The sequence below is a fragment of the Gorilla gorilla genome, chromosome 18 (genome assembly GCF_029281585.2).
Source record: "Gorilla gorilla gorilla isolate KB3781 chromosome 18, NHGRI_mGorGor1-v2.1_pri, whole genome shotgun sequence".
Taxonomy (NCBI): domain Eukaryota; kingdom Metazoa; phylum Chordata; class Mammalia; order Primates; family Hominidae; genus Gorilla; species Gorilla gorilla.
In genome coordinates, this window is record NC_073242.2 from 3,837,150 (window position 1) to 3,857,539 (window position 20,390).

The following is a 20,390-nucleotide window of genomic DNA, read 5'->3' on the forward strand; positions in this document are numbered from 1 at the left end:
CCCCCGTCTCTACTAAAAATACAAAAAATTAGCCGGGCATGGTGGCGCGTGCCTGCAATCCCAGCTATTCGGGAGGCTGAGGTAGGAGAGTTGCTTGAACCCGGCAGGCGGAGGTTGCAGTGAGCCAAGATCATCGCGCCACTGCACTCCAGCCTGGGTGACAAAAGCAAAACTCCGTCTCAAAAAAAAAAAAAAAAGAAAATACAGAAAATTGGCCAGGTGTGGTGACATGCACCTGTAGTCCCAGCTACTCAGGAGGCTGCGGCAGGAAAATTGCTTGAACCGGGAAGGCAGAGGTTGCAGTGAGCTGAGATCATGCCACTGTACTCCAGCCTGGATGACAGAGTAAGACACTGTCTCAAAAAAAACAAAACAAAAACATCGACAGTGTCTTGACAGATCACTCTCCCACAACACTGCTGCTCCACCACACCCAGCTAATTTTCTATTTTTTTTCTAGAAACATGTTCTTCAGGCAAAAACTCCTGGGCTCAAGTGATCCTTCACTTTTGGCCTCCGAAAGTGACAGGATTACAAGCAGAAGCCCCCTTGCCTGCCCAGCTCGGTTTACTGTTTTTTTTTTGAGACAGGGTTTCGCTCTTGTTGCCCAGGCTACAGTGCAATGGCGCGATCTTGGCTCACTGCAACCTCTGCCTCCTAGGTTCAAGTGATTCTCCTGCCTCAGCCTCCCGAGTACCTGGGATTATAGGTGCCCGCCACCACGCCCGGCTAATTTTCAATTTTTAGTAGAGATGGGGGTTTCTCCATGATGGTCAGGCAGGTCTCGAACTCCCGACCTCAGGTGATCTGCCCGCCTCAGCCTCCCAAAGTGCTTGGATAAGAGGTGTGAGCCACAGCGCCCGGCCCTGGTTTACTCTAATTCTTTGAGGGAGGAGGCCCTTTTTCTTCTCCACATGCTTATAAACACTGGTTATCAAATAGTTGTTTTGTTTTTTTTTTTTTTTGAGACGGAGTCTCGCTCGGTTGTCCAGGCTGGAGTGCAGTGGCGCAATGTCGGCTCATTGAAACCTCCGCCTCCTGGGTTCAAGCGATTCTCCTGCCTCAGCTTCCCAAGTAGCTGGGACTACAGGTGCCCACCACCATGACCGGATGATTTTTGTCTTTTCGGTAGACACGGTGTTGTACTATTTGGCCAGGCTGGTGTTGAACTCCTGACCTCGTGATCTGCCCGCCTCGGCCTCCCAAAGTGCTGAGATTACAGGCATAAGCCACCTCGCCTGACCTAAATATTTTAATATGAGCCCCCTGTAAGGTCAAAAATGACTTTTAGGGAGTGGGAGATGCGGGTAGTTTTCAGGGAGTAACTCTTGTATATTGTACATTTTCACATAGGACAAAAAGGTCTCTGACCTGTTCTAGCTCTCTAACCCACTCTCTCAAGGCACATGCCACCACGCCTGGCTAACTCTGGCATTTTTTTGTAGAGACGGGGTTTCCCCATGTTGCCCAGGCTGGTCTCGAACTCCCGGGCTCAAGCAATCCTCCTGCCTCAGCCTCCCAAAGTGTTGAGATTACAGGCATGAGCCACCACATGCCTGGCCAAGGCTACTATTTTAAATAGAATTTTTTTTTTGAGACAGAGTTTCGCTCTGTCACCCAAGCAGAATAAAGTGCAATGGTGTGATCTCAGCACACTGCAACCTTCACCACCCGGGTTCAAGCCATTCTCTTGCCTCAGTCTCCCGAGTAGTTGGGATTAGAGGACAGCACCACCATGCCCAGCTAAGTTTTGTATTTTTAGAAGAGGCAGCGTTTCACCATGTTGGCCAGGCTAGTCTTGAACTCCCGACCTCAGGTGATCCACCCACCTCAGCCTCCCAAATTGCTGGAATTACAGCTGTAAGCCACTGCACACGGTCCAAGAATTTATTCTTTATTGAGAATTGCATTCCTGTATCAAATGAAACATCTCAGATACCCCCCAAATATATACGCCTATTATGTAGCCACAACAAATTTTTAAAATAGGCTGGGTGCAGTGGCTCACGCCCGTAATCTCAACACTCTGGGAGGCTAAGGCGGGTGGATCACTTGCGGTCAGGAGTTTGAGACCAGCCTGGCCAACATGACAAAACCCCGTCTCTACTAAAAATACAAAAATCAGCCAGGCGTAGCGATGTGCACCTGTAATCCCAGCTACTCAGGAGGCTGAGGCAGGAAAATCGCTGGAAACCAGGAGGCGGAGGTTGCAGTGGGCCGAGATCACACCACTGCACTACAGCCTGGGCAACAAGAGTGAGACTCTGTCTCAAAAAAAAAAAAATTTTTTTTTTAAATAAACAGAATTTACTCGAGGCCAGGTGCAGTGGCTCACACCTATAATCACAACACTGTGGGAGGCCAAGGCAGGTGGATCACCTGAGGTCAGGAGTTTGAGACCAGCCTGACCAACATGGTGAAACCTCATCTCTACTAAAAATATAAAAATTAGCTGGGCGTGGTGGCGGGTGCCTGTAATCACAGCTACTTGGGAGGCTGAGGCATGAGAAGAGAAGAAGGTTGCAGTGAGCCGAGATCATGCCACTGTACTACAGCCTGGGTGACAAGAGCAAAACTACATCTCCAAAAAAAAAAAAAATTAGCCAGGCATGGTGGCAGGCACCTGTAATCCCAGCTACTCAGGAGGCTGAGGTAGGAGAATCGCTTGAACCCAGGAGGTAGAGGTTACAGTGAGCTAAGATCATGCCACGGCACTCCAGCCGAGGCAACAACAGTGACACTCCGTCTCAAAAAAAAAGGAAGAATTTACTGTAAAATGTATTGACATCTTGTAATGCAAGGGGAGGGACCCTTTCCCTTGGGTTTTATATTTTTCACTGGCTCCCTCATCCCATGCTCAGTTCCTTCCCGGTCTTCACTCAAGAACCAAAATGGCATCAAACCCCTCTACTAACCTCTGGTCATACTAGCGATGGATGATTAGGGATTAAAAAATAATTAAAATTGAGTGAGTTTAAATCATGTATTCTTACCAGGCACGGTGTAATCACGCCTGTAAACCCAGCACTTTGGGAGAGTGAGGTGGGTGGATCACCTGAGGTCAAGAGTTCAAGATGAGCCTGGCCAACATGGCGAAACCACATCTCTACTAAAAATACAAAAATTAGCTGGGTGTGGTGGCGGGCACTTGTAATCTCAGCTACTTGGGAGGCTGAGGCAGGAAAATCGCTTAAACCCAGGAGGCGGAGGTTGCAGTGAGCCAAGATTGCGCCAATGCATTCCAGCTTGGGCAACAGAGGGAGACTCTGTCTCAAAAAAAACAGAAAAAAAGAGTCTAAAAAGGCTCCACTGGGGGCAAAAACAAAAAAAAGCTGAAAAATGCTACTCTAAATGAATTTACTGGCCAGGCACAGTGGCTCACACCTGAAATCCCAATACCTGTGAGAGGCCAAGGTGGCAGGATCACTTGAGGGCAGAAGTTTGAGACCAGCCTGGGCAACATAGTAAAACCCTGTCTAAAAAAAAAAAAAAAAAGGCCGGGTGTGGTGGCACACACCTATAGCCGCAACTACTCAGGAATCCGAGGCAGGGCTATCACTGAGACGAAGAGGTCAAGGTTACAGCAAGCCATCATCACGCCACTGCCCTCCAGCCTGGGTGACAGAACAAGACCCTGTCTCAAAAATAAATAGGACAGGCGCGGTGGCTCACAGCTGTAATCCCAGCACTTTGGGAGGCCGAGGCAGGCGGATCACAAGGTCAGGAGATCGAGACCAGCCTGGCCAACATGGTAAAACCCCGTCTCTACCAAAAATACAAAAATGAGCTGGGCATGGTGGCGCATGCCTGTCATCCCAGCTACTTGGGAGGCTGAGGCAGGAGAATCACTTGAACCAGGGAGTCGGAGGTTGCAATGAGCCAAGATGGTGCCACTGCACTCTAGCCTGGCGACAGAGCAAGACTCTGTCTCAAAATAAATAAATAAATAAAAATTAAAATAAATTAAATAATTAGCCAGACATGGGCGTGTGCATCTGTAGTACTAGCTATTTAGGAGACTGTGGAAGAAGGATCACCTCAGCCCAGCAATCCACTTACAGTCAGCTATAATCATGCTGCTGCACTCCAGCCTGGGCAACAGAGTGAAACTCTGTATCAAAAAGAAAAAGAAGCTAGGCACGGTGGCTCCACCTGTAATCCCAGCACTTTGGGAGGCTGAGGCAGGCAGATCACCTGAGGTCGAGAGTTCGAGACCAGCCTGATCAACATGGAGAAACACCATCTCTACTAAAAATACAAAATCAGCCGGGCATGGCGGCTCATGCCTGTATTCCCAGCTCCTCAGGAGGCTGAGGCAGAATTGCTTGAACCTGGGAGGAGTAGGTTGCAGTGAGCCAAGATCACGCTACTGCTCTCCAGCCTGAGCAACAAGAGTGAAACTCCGTCTCAAAAAAAAAAAAAAAAAGAATTTACTAATGTAGATAAAATAACACAACTACTGAATACTAAAAAACGCAAATTGAGATCAGAAAGAAATGCCATTTTACAACCACTAAACTGCAAAAATTAAATAGTGTGATAATACAAAGTGTTGGTGAGTGTGCAGACACTTCTATGGGACTTTACCAAATAGAAACAAGAAGACAACATTACAAAATTGTCTTGCGAGGATAAATACGGGTATCTCCTACAAACCAGCAATCCCTCTCCTAGGAATATACCCAAAATAAATCCTTATCCACGTGACAAGGAAGTTATGCAAAAATATTCATATTGTCTGCAATAGCAAAACTAGAATCAATCTAAATGTCTATGAAGAAAGGAAAGATCGTTTGAGAATTATTCAAGCAGCAATGAAAACAATATGCAACAACCTGGGCAAACAGAAACATAATACTGAACCAAAAAAATCTAACTTTAAAGACTCTACACTATGAAACCATTCAAAACTAAGCAAAAACAAACACTGTTCAAGGACTCATAAAAATGTAATTAAAATTTTTAAAAGCAACAAAATGAGATAACACATATCATCATTTAGGACACTGACAGGACGTTGGACACAAGATATAAACAGTACTGGCTGTATTCTAGCTCTCAGCTTGAGTGGCAGGATAACAAGCAACTACTTTATTATTTTGCTTCATAACTTACGTATGTTACATTTTTCTTGTTAGTTCAATATTGGGTTCTTCGCAGTAGGAATAAATCAACATTAAATAAAACTTACATCCAATTCAAAAAACAGGTCTCTTTCTTTACTTGCAATCTCATAATCTGCTCGGAGGGCCAAGTCGTGGATTTTGGTACATTCTCCTAAATCCATGCGCTGTGGGAAAGAAACAAAAAACGCAGACCTCAGTGCCTACCTACTGTGGAAAGCACACAACGGGACTTGGTGTTTCAACTGTCACCAGCATAAATGATCACTTTTGGAACACTGACACTGCAATCAGAAAATTAAGACAGGAGATACGGCTGAGAAGCCTCATTTCGCTTTTACCATCGTGACCACGTGATACTTGAAACTGATGCATTTAATAAAGTTTCTATTTTAGACCCGGAGATAACTGGACTGTAATCATCACAACTAAATTAATTGCCTTTTGCCAGTTTTTAAGGAGTCTCACCTGTCACCCAGGCTGGAGTACAGTGGCGTGATCTCAACTTACTGTAACCTCCGCCTCCCGGGTTCAGGCAATTCTCCTGCCTCATTCTCCCAAGTAGCTGGGATTACAGGCACGTGATACCACACCCAGCTAAATTTTTTTTTGTTTGTTTTTTGTTTTTGTATTTTCAGTAGGGACAGGGTTTCGCCACGTTGGCCAGGCTGGTCTTGAACTTCTGACCTCAAGTGATACACCCACCTTGGCCCCCCAAAGCGCTGGCATTACAGGTGTGAGCCACGGAGCCCGGCCCAGTTTTATTTGTGCATCAGTCCAAGGATTCAGTAAATGGCAGCATGTGGGGTGGCAGGGATAGGAAACGGCCAGGGCTGGGCGTGGTGGCTCACGCCTGTAATCCCAGCACTTTGGGAGGGTGAGGCAGGCGGATCACTTGAGGTCAGGAGTTCAAGGCCAGCCTGCCCAACATGATAAAACCCAGTCTCCTCTAAAACTACAAAAATTAGTCAGGTGTGGTGGCAGGGCACCTGTAATCCCAGCTACTTGGGGAGCTGAGACACAAGAATCGCTTGAACCCAGGAGGTGGAGTTTGCAGTGAGCCAAGACTGTGCCACTGCACTCCAGCCTAGGTGATAAAGTGAGACTCTGTCTCAAAAAAGGGGGAAAAAAAAAAGGAAAGGGCCAGAAAACAGTCTCACTGCAACAAATTTCTAGGCATTGTCTTGCAGTCTTGACTACTTGAGATGCTCGATGCTTAAGATGCAGAGACAGAGGAAGAGGAAAGAGCGGACAGAAGTTAGATTTTGGCAATTACATCACAACCTAACATTTGCCTTTGTGTAGCTAATTGTGTATCAAAGGGAATAAAGGAGAACAGGCTGGTTCATAGCCAAATACATGCTCTACACATTTTCTTAGCCTGGGAAATGACCCTGGACATCCAAGTGAGGACAGATAATTGTCCCACTCAGTTCCTCCATTTGACAAGCAAAACGTTCCATTACTAAAACAAAATGATTTATGTTGTCAGTAAGAACAGCATGATGTGCTATTATGTGTACCATATGCAGTACAATTAGAAAACAGTGTATGATTTTAATCTAAATCCTAAGTATAGGACTATGCAGACACCTTCTGCCTCTCGCCATCTACACAGCAACAGGGAGGTTTGTGTGCTGAGGATCATGGTGTCAAGTTATAGAGTGCATGTTAACAAAACCCAACATCCCAACTACGAGACACCCCCAGTAGGACAAAAGAACATGTCTACATAACCAGAAAAAAAAAAAAAAAGACGTTAGTACCAGTTGCAGTGGCACATGTCTGTAATCCCAACACCTTTGGGAGGGCAAGATGGGAGGATCACTTGAGCCCAGGAGTTTGAGACCAGCCTGGGCAACATAGCAAGACCCTGTCTTTATGAAAAAATTAACAATTAGCTAGGTGTGGTGTTATGTGCCTGTAGTCCCAGCCACTTGGGAGGCTGAGGGGAGGGGATCGCTTGAGCCTAGGAGGTCAAGGCTTCAAGTGAGCTGTGACTGAGCCACTGCACTCCAGTCTGAGCAACAGAGACCCCTGTCTTTTTAATTTTTTTTTTTTTTTTTTTTGAGATGGAGTTTCGCTCTTGTTGCCCAGACTGGAGTGCAATCTCGGCTCACCGCAACCTCCGCCTCCCAGGTTCAAGCGATTCTCCTGCCTCAGCCTCCCAAGGAGCTGGGATTACAGACATGTGCCACCACGCCCAGCTAATTTTGTATTTTCAGTAGAGATGGGGTTTCTCCATGTTGGTCAGGCTGGTCTCAAACTGCTGACCTCAGGTGATCTGCCCACCTTGGCCTCTCAAAGTGCTGGGATTACAAGCGTGAGCCACCTCGCCCAGCTTTTTAAAGAGACCCCGTCTTTAAAAAAAAAAAAAAAAAGAAAGGAAGGCTTTAAACCTTTAATCCATCTTGAGGGGGAAAAAAAATAGGCTTGCATGTCTGACTCTTGGGATGCAGTCTCATAGAAAGCATGTAGCATGCTAGGCTGGGCACGGTGGCTCACTCCTGTAATCCCAGCACTTTAGGAGGCCGAGGCGGGCGGATCACGAGGTCAGGAGATCAAGACCATCCTAGCCAACACTGTGAAACCCCTTCTCTACTAAAAATACAAAAAAAAATTAGCTGGGCGCCTGTAGTCCCAGCTACTCGGGAGGCTGAGGAAGGAGAATGGCATGAATCAGAGAGGCAGAGCTTGCAATGAGTAAAGATCGCACCACTGCACTCCAGCCTGAGCGACAGAGCGAGACTCCGTCTCAAAAAAATAAAATAAAATAAAATAATAAATAAAAAAAGCACGTGGCATACTCACTAACAAAACATCCCTCAGTATCATCAATAATAAAGCTAATATGGAGGCGGCAGACAACGGGTCTGCCTTGTATGGTGATGTTTATTTTGACAAAAGATTGACTCTTCTCCTTTATCATTCTTACTCTGAAGTCAGATGGGACTCACGTTATGGTCGGTTACATAGAAGACCCAGAGATAGGACAGTAGTGGTTCTAGAAGCCAAATTTGCACTTAAAATCACTGTCACTGAAAATCTGACAACTTTTACTTCATTCACTCTGTTTTTTCTTTTTTTTTGAGGCGGAGTCTCACTCTGTCGCCCAGGCTGGAGTGCAGTGGCACGATCTCAGCTCACTGCAACCTCTGCCTCCCAGATTCAAGTAATCCTCCTGCCTCAGCCTCCCGAATAGCTGGGACTACAAGGGCACACCACCACGCCCGGCTAATTTTTTTGTATTTTTAGTAGAGACAGGTTTTCATCATGTTGGCCAGGCTGGTCTCAAACTCCTGACCTCAAGTGATCCACCCGCCTCCTCCTCCTCCCGAAGTGCTGGGATTACAGGTATGAGCCACCGCACCTGGCCTCATTCACTCTTCTAAGTTGTGGGTGTTGTCCTTTAAAATACATAGTTTCCACAAACTAAGCATTGTAGCTGAAAAATGAATGGTAGCTATCAGAAAAAATGCTTTAAACTAATCAAGGCTTTGTTGTTCAAAGAAAAAACTACTACCAAAGGAAGTAGACCCTAAAACCTTAAGTACAACAAAGTATTAAGTGCAAATTGATTTCCATTATAAATACCTCAACTGTCAAGAAAGATATGACATTAGAAAATCTCATGAGGCCGTGCGCAGTGGCTTATGCCTGTAATCCCAGCACTTTGGGAGGCCGAGGAGGGCGGATCACCTTAGGTCAGAAGTTCGTGACCAGCCTGGCCAACGTGGTGAAATCCCATCTCTACTAAAAATACAAAAATTAGCCGGGTGTGGTAGCGCACGTTTGTAATCCCAGCTACTCGGGAGGCTGAGGCAGGAGAATTGCTTGAGCCCGGGAGGCGGAGCTTGCAGTGAGCTGAGATGGAGCCATTACCCTCCAGCCTGGGCAACAAGAGCGAAACTCAGTCTCAAAATAAAAAAAAAAGAAAACCTCATGAGGCCGGGCGCGGTGGCTCATGCCTGTAATCCCAGCACTTTGGGAGGCAGAGGTGGGCGGATCACCTGAAGTGAGGAGTTTGAGACCAGCCTGGCCAACATGATGAAACCCCATCTCTACTAAAAATACAAAAAAATTAGCCCGGCATGGTGGCGGGCGCCTATAATCCCAGCTACTCGGGAGGCTGAGGCAGGAGAGTTGCTTGAACCCAGGAGACAGAGGTTGCAGTGAGCAGATAGCACCATGCACTCCAGCCTGGGCAACAGAGTGAGACTCCGTCTAAAAAAAAAAAACCTCACATGAAGCAAAATTCAGCACTTACTTTTCAATGTGAGAGCTCCCAAAACAGTCCCTGCTTAAGCACACTGAGGATAGGCTTGGGTTCTATGATTACCCTCTTTGGATGTAGCTTTTCAGCTTTGCCAAGGAGGCAGGGAAAAATACTACTGGCCATTCCCCCGGATGCCCAACATCAAGCAGAGCTGAAATATCACATTCACTGAGTCCTTCCACAATATTCCACATGGCTGCTAAATCCAGTGTGTCTGGCGTTTTTTACTCCACAACCTGTGTTCTCTTCTGTACCTTCTACTGGTCTAACACTACTGACCAGGAAGGGCATCAAAGTTTCCGGAACCTTCAGAAAACACAGTTCTGGCCGGGAGGCAGTGTCTCATGCCTGCAATCTCAGCACTTTGGGAGGCCAAGGTGGGTGGATCACGAGGTCAGGAGTTCCAGACTTGCCTGGTCAACATGGTGAAACCCCATCTCTACTGAAAATACAAAAGTTAGACGGGCGAGGTGGTGCATGCCTGTAATCCCAGCCACTCGGGAGGCTGAGGCAAGAGAATGGCTTGAACCTGGGAGGCAGAGGTTGCGGTGAGCCACGATCATGTCACTGCACTCCAGCCTGGGCAACAAGAATGAAACTCCATCTCTTTTTTTTTTTTTTTTTTTGAGATGGAGTTTTGCTCTTGTTGCCCAGGCTGGAGTGCAATGGCTCGATCTCGGCTCACCACAACCTCTGCCTCGCGGGTTCAATCAATTCTCCTGCCTCAGTCTCCCGAGTAGCTGGGATTACAGGCATGCGCCACCACACCCGGCTAATTTTGTATTTTAATAGAGACGGGGTTTATCTATGTTGGTCAGGCTGGTCGCGAACTCCCAACCTCAGGTGATCCACCCGCCTTGGCCTCCCAAAGTACTGGGATTACAGGCGTGAGCCACCGCACCTGGCCTGAAATTCTGTCTCCAAAAAAAAAAAAGAAAAGAAAAGAAATACTCTCATTCAGATTATTTTTCTCACCAGTATTCTGCAGCTATGCTACACAGGGTCTGGCCAAGGAAAGCATGGTTGAAATCTTCCCGAGAGTGCACATCTATCTGCTCCCTCTGACTTCCTTCACTATGGGTTTATCAAGAATTCCAAGTTGTGCATCCTATGAAAATACCCTACAGTGAAACTTCCTTTGACGAGTTGAAATCATTAATCTGTATTGACCTCGGTACCCACAACAATCTGCAGCAAACAGTAACGTTTTCCCATCCCAGGCCAAACAGCAGACAACACCCCAAGGAACACAAAGGTTTGGCATTCATTTCGCATTTGCTGTCAGAAAAGTCAGCTTGAGAAGTTTTAATACATCAGAGCGGTTTTCCAGAAGGTGCTCCTCCCTAATATAAGCAATGATTCATCATGAAGAAAACTTCCTTTAACATATGCACATTTCATCCTTAAAATGAGAGGATAGTTTTTAACCTCCGTGAGGTAGCTGTGAAACCTTAAAATGGGGGTGGTCTCTACAGGACTCCTTTTCTCTCAGTGGCGTAATCACCACAGATAACCTTCCACTATTCAGTCTTTTCAAATTCTACTTCGAATAAATGCACATTATACAAAGCTAGCGTTTATCTGTTTTGTTCATCTGAAGTGAACTTAAAATTGTAGGGTTCTATATTCATTAGACAGCATGTTGATTTCTTGAAAGGGTGGCACAACACAAAACTACGAAATCAATGTATCCTCAACTGATTTTTAAAAACCAAAAAACTGGGGGAAGAAAATGTACCTTGCTAGATCAAAAGTTTTCCACACAACCAACTTGAGGTCAAACAAACCCACACAGAATCTTCAAAGAACTTCAGGCTGACCTAAAGCATATTTTTTGCTACAGCCAAATTAGAATACTTGCCCTATTTAGTTGTGAATATCTCAGTATAAATGACTTTACAAAAAAATCTGGTAACTTTACAGACAGAATTTTACAACAGTGAAATTTGTTCCATAATATAAAATCCTACCAAATGAATAGAATCTATCATTTTAAGGGCATCAGGGATTTCTGCCTGTTAAAGAGTGGAGGATTGAGAAAAGAGCAGTGGCTCATGCCTGTAGTACCAGCTGCTCAAGAGGCTGAGGTGGTAGGATCGCTGGAGCCCAGGAGTTCGAGGCTGCAGTGAGCTGTGATCACACCATTGCACTTCAGCCTGGGCAACACAGAGTGAGACTCCATCGCATGCATGCATGCAAACATACATACAAGTGGAGGAACACCTGCCGTAATTCAGCCACTTAGAGAAAAAGAGACTTAAGTTAAAAGAAAATTCAACATAGAAAATCCGTCACTGCCTATACAGCACTCATGTCAGAGTGTTCCATGAGGTCCCCCAAAATGCACCTACCGTCCCAGCCAGGATGTCATGGGGGCAGCAGTCCAGAAGGTGACTCTTGCAGACACGGTCATCTGTAAACTTGACCCTCTGTCTGGTTTCGTCTCCTGAAATTCATTTGTGGTTTTAAATAAGACAATATTATCACATTAACCACAAAAAAAAACTAGTATAACAATTCACCTGGATGATTTGCAGACTATCATTTCTGTGTTCTCCCCATCAAATACAATGAAAAGCTGATCTAAAGATATTTACAACTGGAGTGGAATACACATTTTTTTGAGGCTAGTTATATCATGGAGAATCACACTTAATGAGATCTGACTCCATCATTGTACCAAAGAAGTCAAGGAGTCAGACGTAAACAGCTGAGCACCAAAAGGCCATTGGCTCCACATATACATGTGGCAATGAGACTGCAAAACCCAAGCTAATCAGAGGTCCATGAACCACCAAGGGTGACTTATAGAGCTGGTAATTTCCACCAACAAAAGCTACTTATTAATCTAATCTTTTTGTTATGAACAAATGCAGAGGCAGTATTTTGCCCAAAACTGAATGAAGAAGAAAGCTTTCAGACTCTATCGAAGACTGTTAAATAATCTAGATCTATTCTTCCTACGTCCCTTTCGTTCCCACCCTTAAAAAAGAGAGTTGCTACCTGGGAGTCACTTTTAACAAGACAATACCAAAAAAAGCAAAAAAGGAACTAGGTTAGTCAATACACACTGTGAGCTCCAACACATACTGTACCCATCTGCATTCTTCAAGACCTCAGCTGCAGAATTTTATGCCCGCTGTTGAAAAGTGTTAAAGGAAAAGTTTTCTTGCCCACACCTGCAGTAAGGAAGTCGGGGGAATGATACATAAAAGTAAAGGTAAAGTGGTATGTGACAAATTTTAAAGCTAGTCTGTGTATACAACACAGAGCTGTGCAACGCTAGAGGAATATATTTTAGGATTTGCAAGCATCCAGGATTAATGTAGTGTCTTTTTATTGAAAATGTTTTCTTTCTAAACTACACTTTTAAAGTTACTTGTGAAAAAAAGCAAACACTTTTTTGTTATAACAGCTTAGAAATTGGTTGTGACTCACGGCTCGATGAACATGAGGCTTTCTGCAACTCCCTTGCAGATTGATGTAGGCAGGCAAAGATACACTGAACCTTTATAAATAAAATAGAGGGGCCACAATTGTTCAGTTTGTATGAAATAAAAATATGGGAAGCAATTCAAAAGCAACTCAATATACAAAGAAAGCTAAAAAGCACTTATTCACCTATGAAATAAAGTGCAAATAATCCGCACAGCCCTGAGAATGTGCCAGTGTGAACTTACAACTTCATTACTCAGCAGAAAAGAAAACACAAACCACAGCAGGTATATAGTTGTGCAAAGATGCAACCGCTTTCTCCTGTGACAACCATCATGATCTTGAGCTCCTCCCTACACAGTACAACCTACCTAACGACTGTCAAGCGCTGGCTACACAGAGGCTCTCCTGTGTGCTGGGGGGAAGGGGGCAGCTGGAAAAGTACTCGGCAGAAACCCACGTTAGAAAAGCTCAGTTTACGGCTCCCCTTGCAATGGTACAGAACCAGAGCGGGCCAGGGTTTCGAGGCCCATCCGGCTCCTTCGGGTGTAGCTTCTTCCCAAGGAGCCTCGGAAGAGTTCTGCCACCCGGCTGCCAGCGACCTGGAGCCCACGCTGATTCCAGCCCTCCGCCGACTCCACAGTTCGCGGAGGGGCACGGAGCCGCGGCGCCCGCCGGGGAGGAAGTAGCAGGACGGTACATAGGATGGAGGCTGAAGCCCCATCCATGGCGCAGACTCCGAGAGAGGAGCCCGACCTGGACCCACGGCCGCCTCAGAGACGAACCGGCTTAGACAAAGGCCCGGCGCCTGCGGTCGGCGCGCGGGGGAGGAGGAGCGATGCCCCGCGCAGGCGCAGGCGCAGACGATCGCGGCCCCCGCCTCAGGCCGCCCGGCGGCCTCGCCTCACTCCCACCCCAGACCCTCGCCTGGTTGGCCGCTCTGACTCACCGTCCCGAGCCGTGCCCATGAGCTGGTCCAGCAGGGCCCGCATCTGCGCCTGGGCGGACATGGTAGCCGGCGGAGGCGACGGGGTCGGCCGCGACGGCTTCTCTCAGGCAGGCGGTGGCAGCGGCGTCGACAAACGATGGTCGCGTCGGCCTCGAGCCCACTCGACTCTTTCCCGCCGCGGGGGACGCCGGGAGGAAGTACGACGGCGCCGGCGCACGCCCTGCTGGGAAATGTAGTTTCTGGGGTGGGTGCTTAGGGAAGCTGAGGCTCTGAGTGGTCGCAAGTTGTCCAACGGCGGAACCAAAATCCCAACCCTGATTTTACTCTAGACCCCCAGGACCTCAAACGAGTCTCTACGGAGGGTAAACTACAATAAAATGAAATACAGTCAATCAAAAACAAGATAAATCCGTGCTTTTTCTAAGCTAGCCATGAAACCGTGAGCATATTATTTACCTCCTCGACGCTCGTTTTTTTAAATCTGTGAAATGAGGGTTCTAAAGGTGCCCCTCATGATTTTTGTGAAAGTTAAATAAAGCATGGAATTTTATTTATTTATTTATTTAGAGCGAGGGTCTTGCTCCGTCGCCCAGGCTGGAATGCAGTGGCGTGATTACCGCTCACTGCAGCCTCGACCTCCCCGGCTCCTTATCCTCCCGCCTCAGCCCGACAAAGTATTGGGATTACTGGTGTGAACCACCACGTTTGGCCATCAGTCATGGCATTAATATTAGGTTCTGTGATTACAACCTCGTGGTCGTCCTTCTGTGAGCTCATGGTCTACTGTCCCAGGGACTAAAAAAAAGGCATATGTAAGCAATTACTTTATGTGATAATAGAATTATAGCATGCACTTATGTGTGCATAGTCTGGCATATACTTCTATTATATTAAACCTCTATTATTTATTTATTTATTTTTGAGACGGAGTTTCGCCCAGGCTAGAGTGCAATGGCGGGATCTTGGCTCTCCGCAACCTCCGCCTCCTGGGTTCAAACGATTCTCCTGCCTCAACCTCCCAAAGTGCTGGGATTACAGGCATGAGCCACCACGCCCGGTCTTTATTTTTTATTTGTTTATTTTTTTTTTTTTTGAGACGGAGTCTTGCTCTGTCACCCAGGCTGGAATGCTGTGGCGCGATCTCGGCTCACTGTAAGCTCCGCCTCCCGGGTTGAAGCGATTCTCCTGCCTCAGTCTCCCCAGTAGCTGGAATTTCAGGCGCCCGCCACCCCCTCCGGCTAATTTTTGAATGTTAAGTAGAGACGGGGTTTCACCATGCTGGCCAGGCTGGTCTCAAAGTCTTGACCTCAAGTAGCTGGGACCACAGGTGTCAGCCTCCATGCCCAGCTGATTTTTGTATTTTCGGTAGACACGGTGTTGTACCTTATTGGCCAGGCTGGTCTTGAACTTCTGACCTTGTGATCTGCCTGCCTCGGCCTCCCAAAGTGCTGAGATTACAGGCGTGAGCCACCGCGCCCTGCCGTATTTTATTTATTTTTGAGACGGAGTCTCCCTCTGTCGCCCAGCCTGGAGTGCAGTGGCGCGATCTCGGCTTCCTGCATCCTCTGACTCCTGGGTTCAAGCGATTCTCCTGCCTCAGTCTCCCCAGTAGCTGGGATTACAGGCACCCGCCATCATGCCCGACTAACTTTTTTTTTGTACTTTTGCAGAGACGGGGTTTCGCCATGTTGGCCAGGCTGGTCTTAAACTCCTAACCTCAGGTGATCCGCCCACCTCAGCCTCCCAAAGTCCTGGGAGTACAGCTGTGAGCCAGAACGCCAGGCCCCTGCTCTCTATTTAAAATAAATAAATAGGGTGTCGGTTGGGCTGCTCGGGTCGGATTCCGCGGTCCCAGCCCTTCCCCATGGCCGACCCTGAGAAGTTGCGGGTTTCTTTGCCGCCCCCGCTGCCTCCTTCTTCTCCCTCCTCTTCAGACGCCTCTGCAGCATCTTCCCCTGGCAGCCCAGTGAGTTTGGGCTGGCCAGTTCCGAGCAGGAGCAGCGGCCGAACGGTGTACCCGCTGGAGGAAGTGGAGCTGCAGATCGGAGACGCAGCCTTTTCATTAACCAAACTTCTTGAAGCCACATCTGCAGTATCAGCTCAAGTGGAAGAACTTGCCTTCAAATGTACAGAAAAGGCACGTTTCCTTAAAACGTGGCGGGACCTATTGAAAGAAGGCTATGATTCTTTGAAACCTGATGACTAATTTGGCATACTTCGTTGTTTAATAATGACTGCAATAATTCATACTTCTTCTTATGTCATATTTGTACGTGTACCACACGTATAGGATGACCTCTGTCCAGCAGTTCTGTATATACTCAGAATGAATTTTTTATTGGTTTTCTTGGCTTTTCTGAAAGCAGAATACTGATGCTATTTTTGTTGCTGACCAGTACTTGTTTGTCCTTAAATACTTTATGCCTCTGAACCTTCGTAGAATCCTTTATGAAAGTTAACTTCATCAATAGATGGTTAATATTAATAGAGCCACAGGGCTACCAATAGCAAACTAGGTGGACCATTATTTGTTTTGCAACAAGATGCTAAGCATGGCAGAGTTTGAAGTTGCATTTCATCTTAAGGACCAAGGGAGGTAACTTTAAGGTTGCCAGTGGTGGATCCAGCTCCATTAGGCTACGTTGTCTACAGCTAATGATTGTGCTTCATTCTGTATCCCCAGCACCTAAAACAGGGTCACACAACACTCACTGTTGGTTGAATACAAGAGTTAACAAACATAAAAATAAATAAATAAATAAATAAATAAATAAATATAGGCCGGGTGTGGTGGCATGTGCCTTTAGTCCCAGCCACTCAGGAAGCTGAGGTTGGAGGATGCACTGAGCCTGGGTGGTTGAGGTTGCAGTAAGCTGTGATCATACCACTGCATGGCAGCCTGGGCAAAAGAACGAGACCCTGTCTTGGCCAGGCACGGTGGCTCACACCTGTGATCCCAGCACTTTGGGAGGCCAAAAAAAAAAAAAAAAGAACGAGACCCTGTCTCAAAAATGAAATTAAAACTTAAAAAACATGCCAGGCTGGGGGCAGTGGCTCATGCCTGTAATCCCAGCACTTTGGGAGGCTGAGGCAGGCGGATCACCTGAGGTCAGGAGTTTGAGGCCAGACTGACCAACATGGAGAAACCCCATCTCTACTAAAAATACAAAATTAGCCAGGCGTGGTGACGCATGCCTGTAATCCCAGCTACTCGTGAGGCTGAGGGAGGAGAATTGCTTGAACCTGGGAGGCAGAGGTTGCGGTGAGCCGAGACTGCATCGTTGCACTCCAGCCTGGGCAACAAAAGCAAAATTCCCTCTCCCCCCACCAAAAAAAAAAGGCCGATCACGGTGGCTCACGCCTGTAATCCCAACACTTTGGGAGGCCGAGGTGGGTGGATCACAAGGTCAGGAGTTCAAGACCAGCCTGGCCAACATGGTGAAATCCTGTCTCTATTAAAAATACAAAAAAACTAGCCTGGTGTGGTGGCACACACCTGTAGTCCCAGCTACTCAGGAGGCTGAGGCAGGAGAATCACTTGAACCCAGGAAGCGGAGGTTGTCGTGAGCCAAGATTGTGCTGCTGCACTCCAGCCTGGGCAAACAGAGGGAGACTCCATCTCAAAAACAGGCCGGGAGTGGTCTATTTTGACACTCCACCTCAAAAAAATTAAATTAATTAATTAAAAAATAAAATTTGAATTTAAAAAAATCATTTCACAAATGATAATTTAATATGATTGCTGCCCTGGAAGGGGGAAAAAAAGACTTACTCTAAGAATACAACAAAGACTGTTCATGGGCTAGAAGCATCAAAAGTCCAGACACGGTTAGACAAGTTTTGTTTTCATTTATTTTGAGACAGAGTCTCACTCTGTCGCCCAGGCTGGAGTGCAGAGGCGCGATCTCAGCTCACTGCAAGCTCCGCCTCCGAGGTTCACACCATTCTCCTGCCTCAGCCTCCCAAGTAGCTGGGACTACAGGCGCCCGCCACCACGCCTGGCTAATTTTCTTGTATTTTTAATAGAGACGGGGTTTCACAGTGTTAGCCAGGATGGTCTAGATTTCCTGACCTTGAGATCCGCCCGCCTCGGCCTCCCAAAGTGCTGGGATTATAGGCATAAGCCACTGTGCCCGGCTGACAAGTTTTAAATAATGTTTTAAGGCATGACTTTGCTTCCAATTGGCCATTTGAACAAAGCAATTAAATCATCTGAATTACGCGCCTACCAAACTGCCACAGTTATTAGAAATCAGACAACTGCCAGGCACAGTGGCTCATGCTTGAAATCCCAGCACTTTGGGAGGCCAAAGCAGGAGATGACTTGAGTCCAGGAGTTCAAGACCAGCCTGGGTAATATGGCAAAACCCCATCTCTACAAGAAAGTAAAAAAATTAGCTGGGCATGGTGGCTTACAGCTGTAGTCCTAGCTACTCCGGAGGCTGAGGTTTGAAGATCACTTGTGCCTGGGAAGCAGAGGTTGCAGTAAGCTGTGATCCCGCCACTGCACTTGAGCCTGAGGGACAGAGGGAGACCCCATCCTTTTTTTTTTTTTTTTTTGAGACAGAGTTTCACTCTAGTTGCCCAGGCTGGAGTGCAATGGCAAGATCTCAGTTCACCGCAAACTCTGCCTCCCAGGTTGAAGCAACTCTCCTGCCTCAGCCTCCTGAGTAGCTATGATTACAAGCACGCGCCACCAAGTCCAGCTAATTTTGGATTTTTAGTAGAGACTGGGTCTATACATGTTGGTCAGGCTGGTCTTGAACTCCCGACCTCAGGTGATCCACCTGCCTCGGCCTCCCAAAGTGCTGGGATTACAGGCATGAGCCCCTAGCCTTTTTTTTTTTTGTTTTTTGAGACACGGTCTGGGTCTGTTGCCCAGGCTGGAGTGCAGTGGCGCAGTCTCGGCTCACTGCAACCTCCGCCTCCTGGGTTCACGCCATTCTCCTGCCTCAGCCTCCTGAGTAGCTGGGACTACAGGCGCCCGCCACCACGCCTGGCTAATTTTTTGTATTTTTAGTAGAGACGGGGTTTCACAGTGTTAGCCAGGATGGTCTCGATCTCCTGACTTTGTAATCCGCCCGCCTCGGCCTCCCAAAGTGCTGGGATTACAGGCTTGAGCCACCGCGCCCGGCCTTTTTTTTTTCTTTCTTTTTTTTTTTGGAGATGGAGTCTCGCTCTGTTGCCCAGGCTGGAATGCAGTGGCGCGATCTTGGCTCACTGCAACCTCCACCTCCTGGGTTCAAGTGATTCTCCTGCCTCAGCCTCCTGAGTAGCTGGGGCTACACGCATGCACCACCACGCCCAGCTAAGTTTTGTATTTTTAGTAGAGACGGGGTTTCACCATGCTGGCCAGGCTGGTCTGGATCTCTTGACCTCGCGCTCCACCCGCCTTGGCCTCCCAAAGTGCTGGGATTACAGGCATGAGCCACTGTGCCCAGCCAAAAATAATTTTTTTAAATAAATAGAGATGGGAGTCTCACTATGTAGCCCACGCTGGTCTCAAATTTCTGAGGTCAAGCAATCCTCCTCCTGCCTTGGCCTCCCAAAGTGCTGGGATTACAGGTATGAGTCACCATGCCTGGCCTAGAGTAATTTTTTTTTTTCTTTTGAGACGGAGTTTTGCTCTGTCGCCTAGGCTGGAGTGTAGTGGCATGATCTCAGGTCACTGCAACCTCCGCCTCCTGGGTTCACGCCATTCTCCTGCCTCAGCCTCCCCAGCAGCTGGGACTACAGGCGCACGCCACCGCGCCCGGCTAATTTTTTGTATTTTTAGTAGAGACGAGGTTTCACCGTGTTGGCCAGGATGGTCTCGATCTCTTGACCTCGTGATCCGCCCGCCTCGGCCTCCCAAAGTGCTGGGATTACAGGCGTGAGCCGCCGCCCCCCGGCCCTGGCACAGTATTTCAAGGCCGAAAACTCGCATCCCCAGTGCCAGCAATTCTCCTCGTGGTCAAAGAGGAGAAACACTGGGGGGAGCACCCGGAGGTGGGGGCGAGGACGGAGATCGGGGGTCGACGTCAAGAAAGAAGGCGGGAAGAGGACAAGGTCGGGAGAGGACGAGGAGGGGAGGGAGGACGCGGAGGGGAGCGAGGACGCGGAGGGGAGCGAGGACGCAGCGAGGACGCAGGGAAGGAGGGGAAAGAGGACGGAGAGGAGCGAGGACGGAGGGGGGACGGGAACGAAGAGGGTCGAGGACGTTCAGCATCCATTGCGACAGCGACAAACAGGACACGGCCAGGTTCCCGGCGGAGGCAGCGCCCAAGATCCCCGTTGCCAAGCAACCGAAGCATGGCGGTGGGGCGGGGTCGGAGCCCGCGCATTTCCGGCCCCGCCCGCCCGGCTGGTCGGAAGTGACGCAAGGGGGCGGGGCCAGCGGCGCGGGCGGGTGAGAGGGCGCGGCGGCAGGTGAGTGAGCGCGGCCTCGTACTCGCGCGTGCACGCCGCAGGGGCGCCGCAGGCCGCCCCTTCGCTCTGGGACCCCCGGCCCCCAGGTTCCCCAGTCCCTCGGCCCCTGGAGGACCCCGCCGTGCTGCCCCCTAGCTCCTCCGCCTTCCCGAGTCGGGTGCGGGCCGGGAGGCTGCGGCGGGGCCCCAAGTCCCTCAGC

General features: G+C 48.1%; 3 protein-coding genes across 15 annotated transcripts in view; 2 read left to right on the plus strand and 1 right to left on the minus strand.

Annotated features, from left to right (window-relative positions):
* Positions 1 to 20,390, minus strand: part of LUC7L (LUC7 like) — a 45,525-nt gene that overhangs the window by 24,951 nt on the left and 184 nt on the right. The window contains exons 2-5 of one of the 4 annotated variants that reach the window (XM_019011654.4): positions 13,784 to 14,003; positions 12,838 to 12,907; positions 11,751 to 11,845; positions 5,192 to 5,290 (exon numbers count right to left, since the gene is read on the minus strand). In XM_019011654.4, coding sequence (XP_018867199.1) covers positions 5,192 to 5,287 — 96 coding nt within the window. In that variant the 5' untranslated portion in view covers positions 5,288 to 5,290; positions 11,751 to 11,845; positions 12,838 to 12,907; positions 13,784 to 14,003. Of the gene's footprint in view, positions 1 to 5,191; positions 5,291 to 11,750; positions 12,908 to 13,205; positions 13,762 to 13,783; positions 14,004 to 20,390 lie in introns of those variants that run through there. The other 3 variants (XM_063699849.1, XM_004056866.5, XM_063699848.1) reach the window with 3 other exon arrangements.
* Positions 15,581 to 16,032, plus strand: LOC129527464 (renal cancer differentiation gene 1 protein-like). The gene has a single exon (XM_063699850.1). The coding sequence runs from the start codon at positions 15,648 to 15,650 to the stop codon at positions 15,987 to 15,989; it is 342 nt and encodes a 113-aa protein (XP_063555920.1). The 5' UTR covers positions 15,581 to 15,647; the 3' UTR covers positions 15,990 to 16,032.
* Positions 19,400 to 20,390, plus strand: part of FAM234A (family with sequence similarity 234 member A) — a 32,804-nt gene continuing 31,813 nt past the window's right edge. For 6 of the 10 annotated variants that reach the window (XM_063699837.1, XM_055364721.2, XM_055364722.2 and 3 more), the window contains exon 1: positions 20,105 to 20,191. The gene's annotated coding sequence lies outside the window, so the exon portion shown is untranslated. Of the gene's footprint in view, positions 20,192 to 20,390 lie in introns of all 10 variants that reach the window. The other 4 variants (XM_019011656.4, XM_055364718.2, XM_055364724.2 and 1 more) reach the window with 4 other exon arrangements.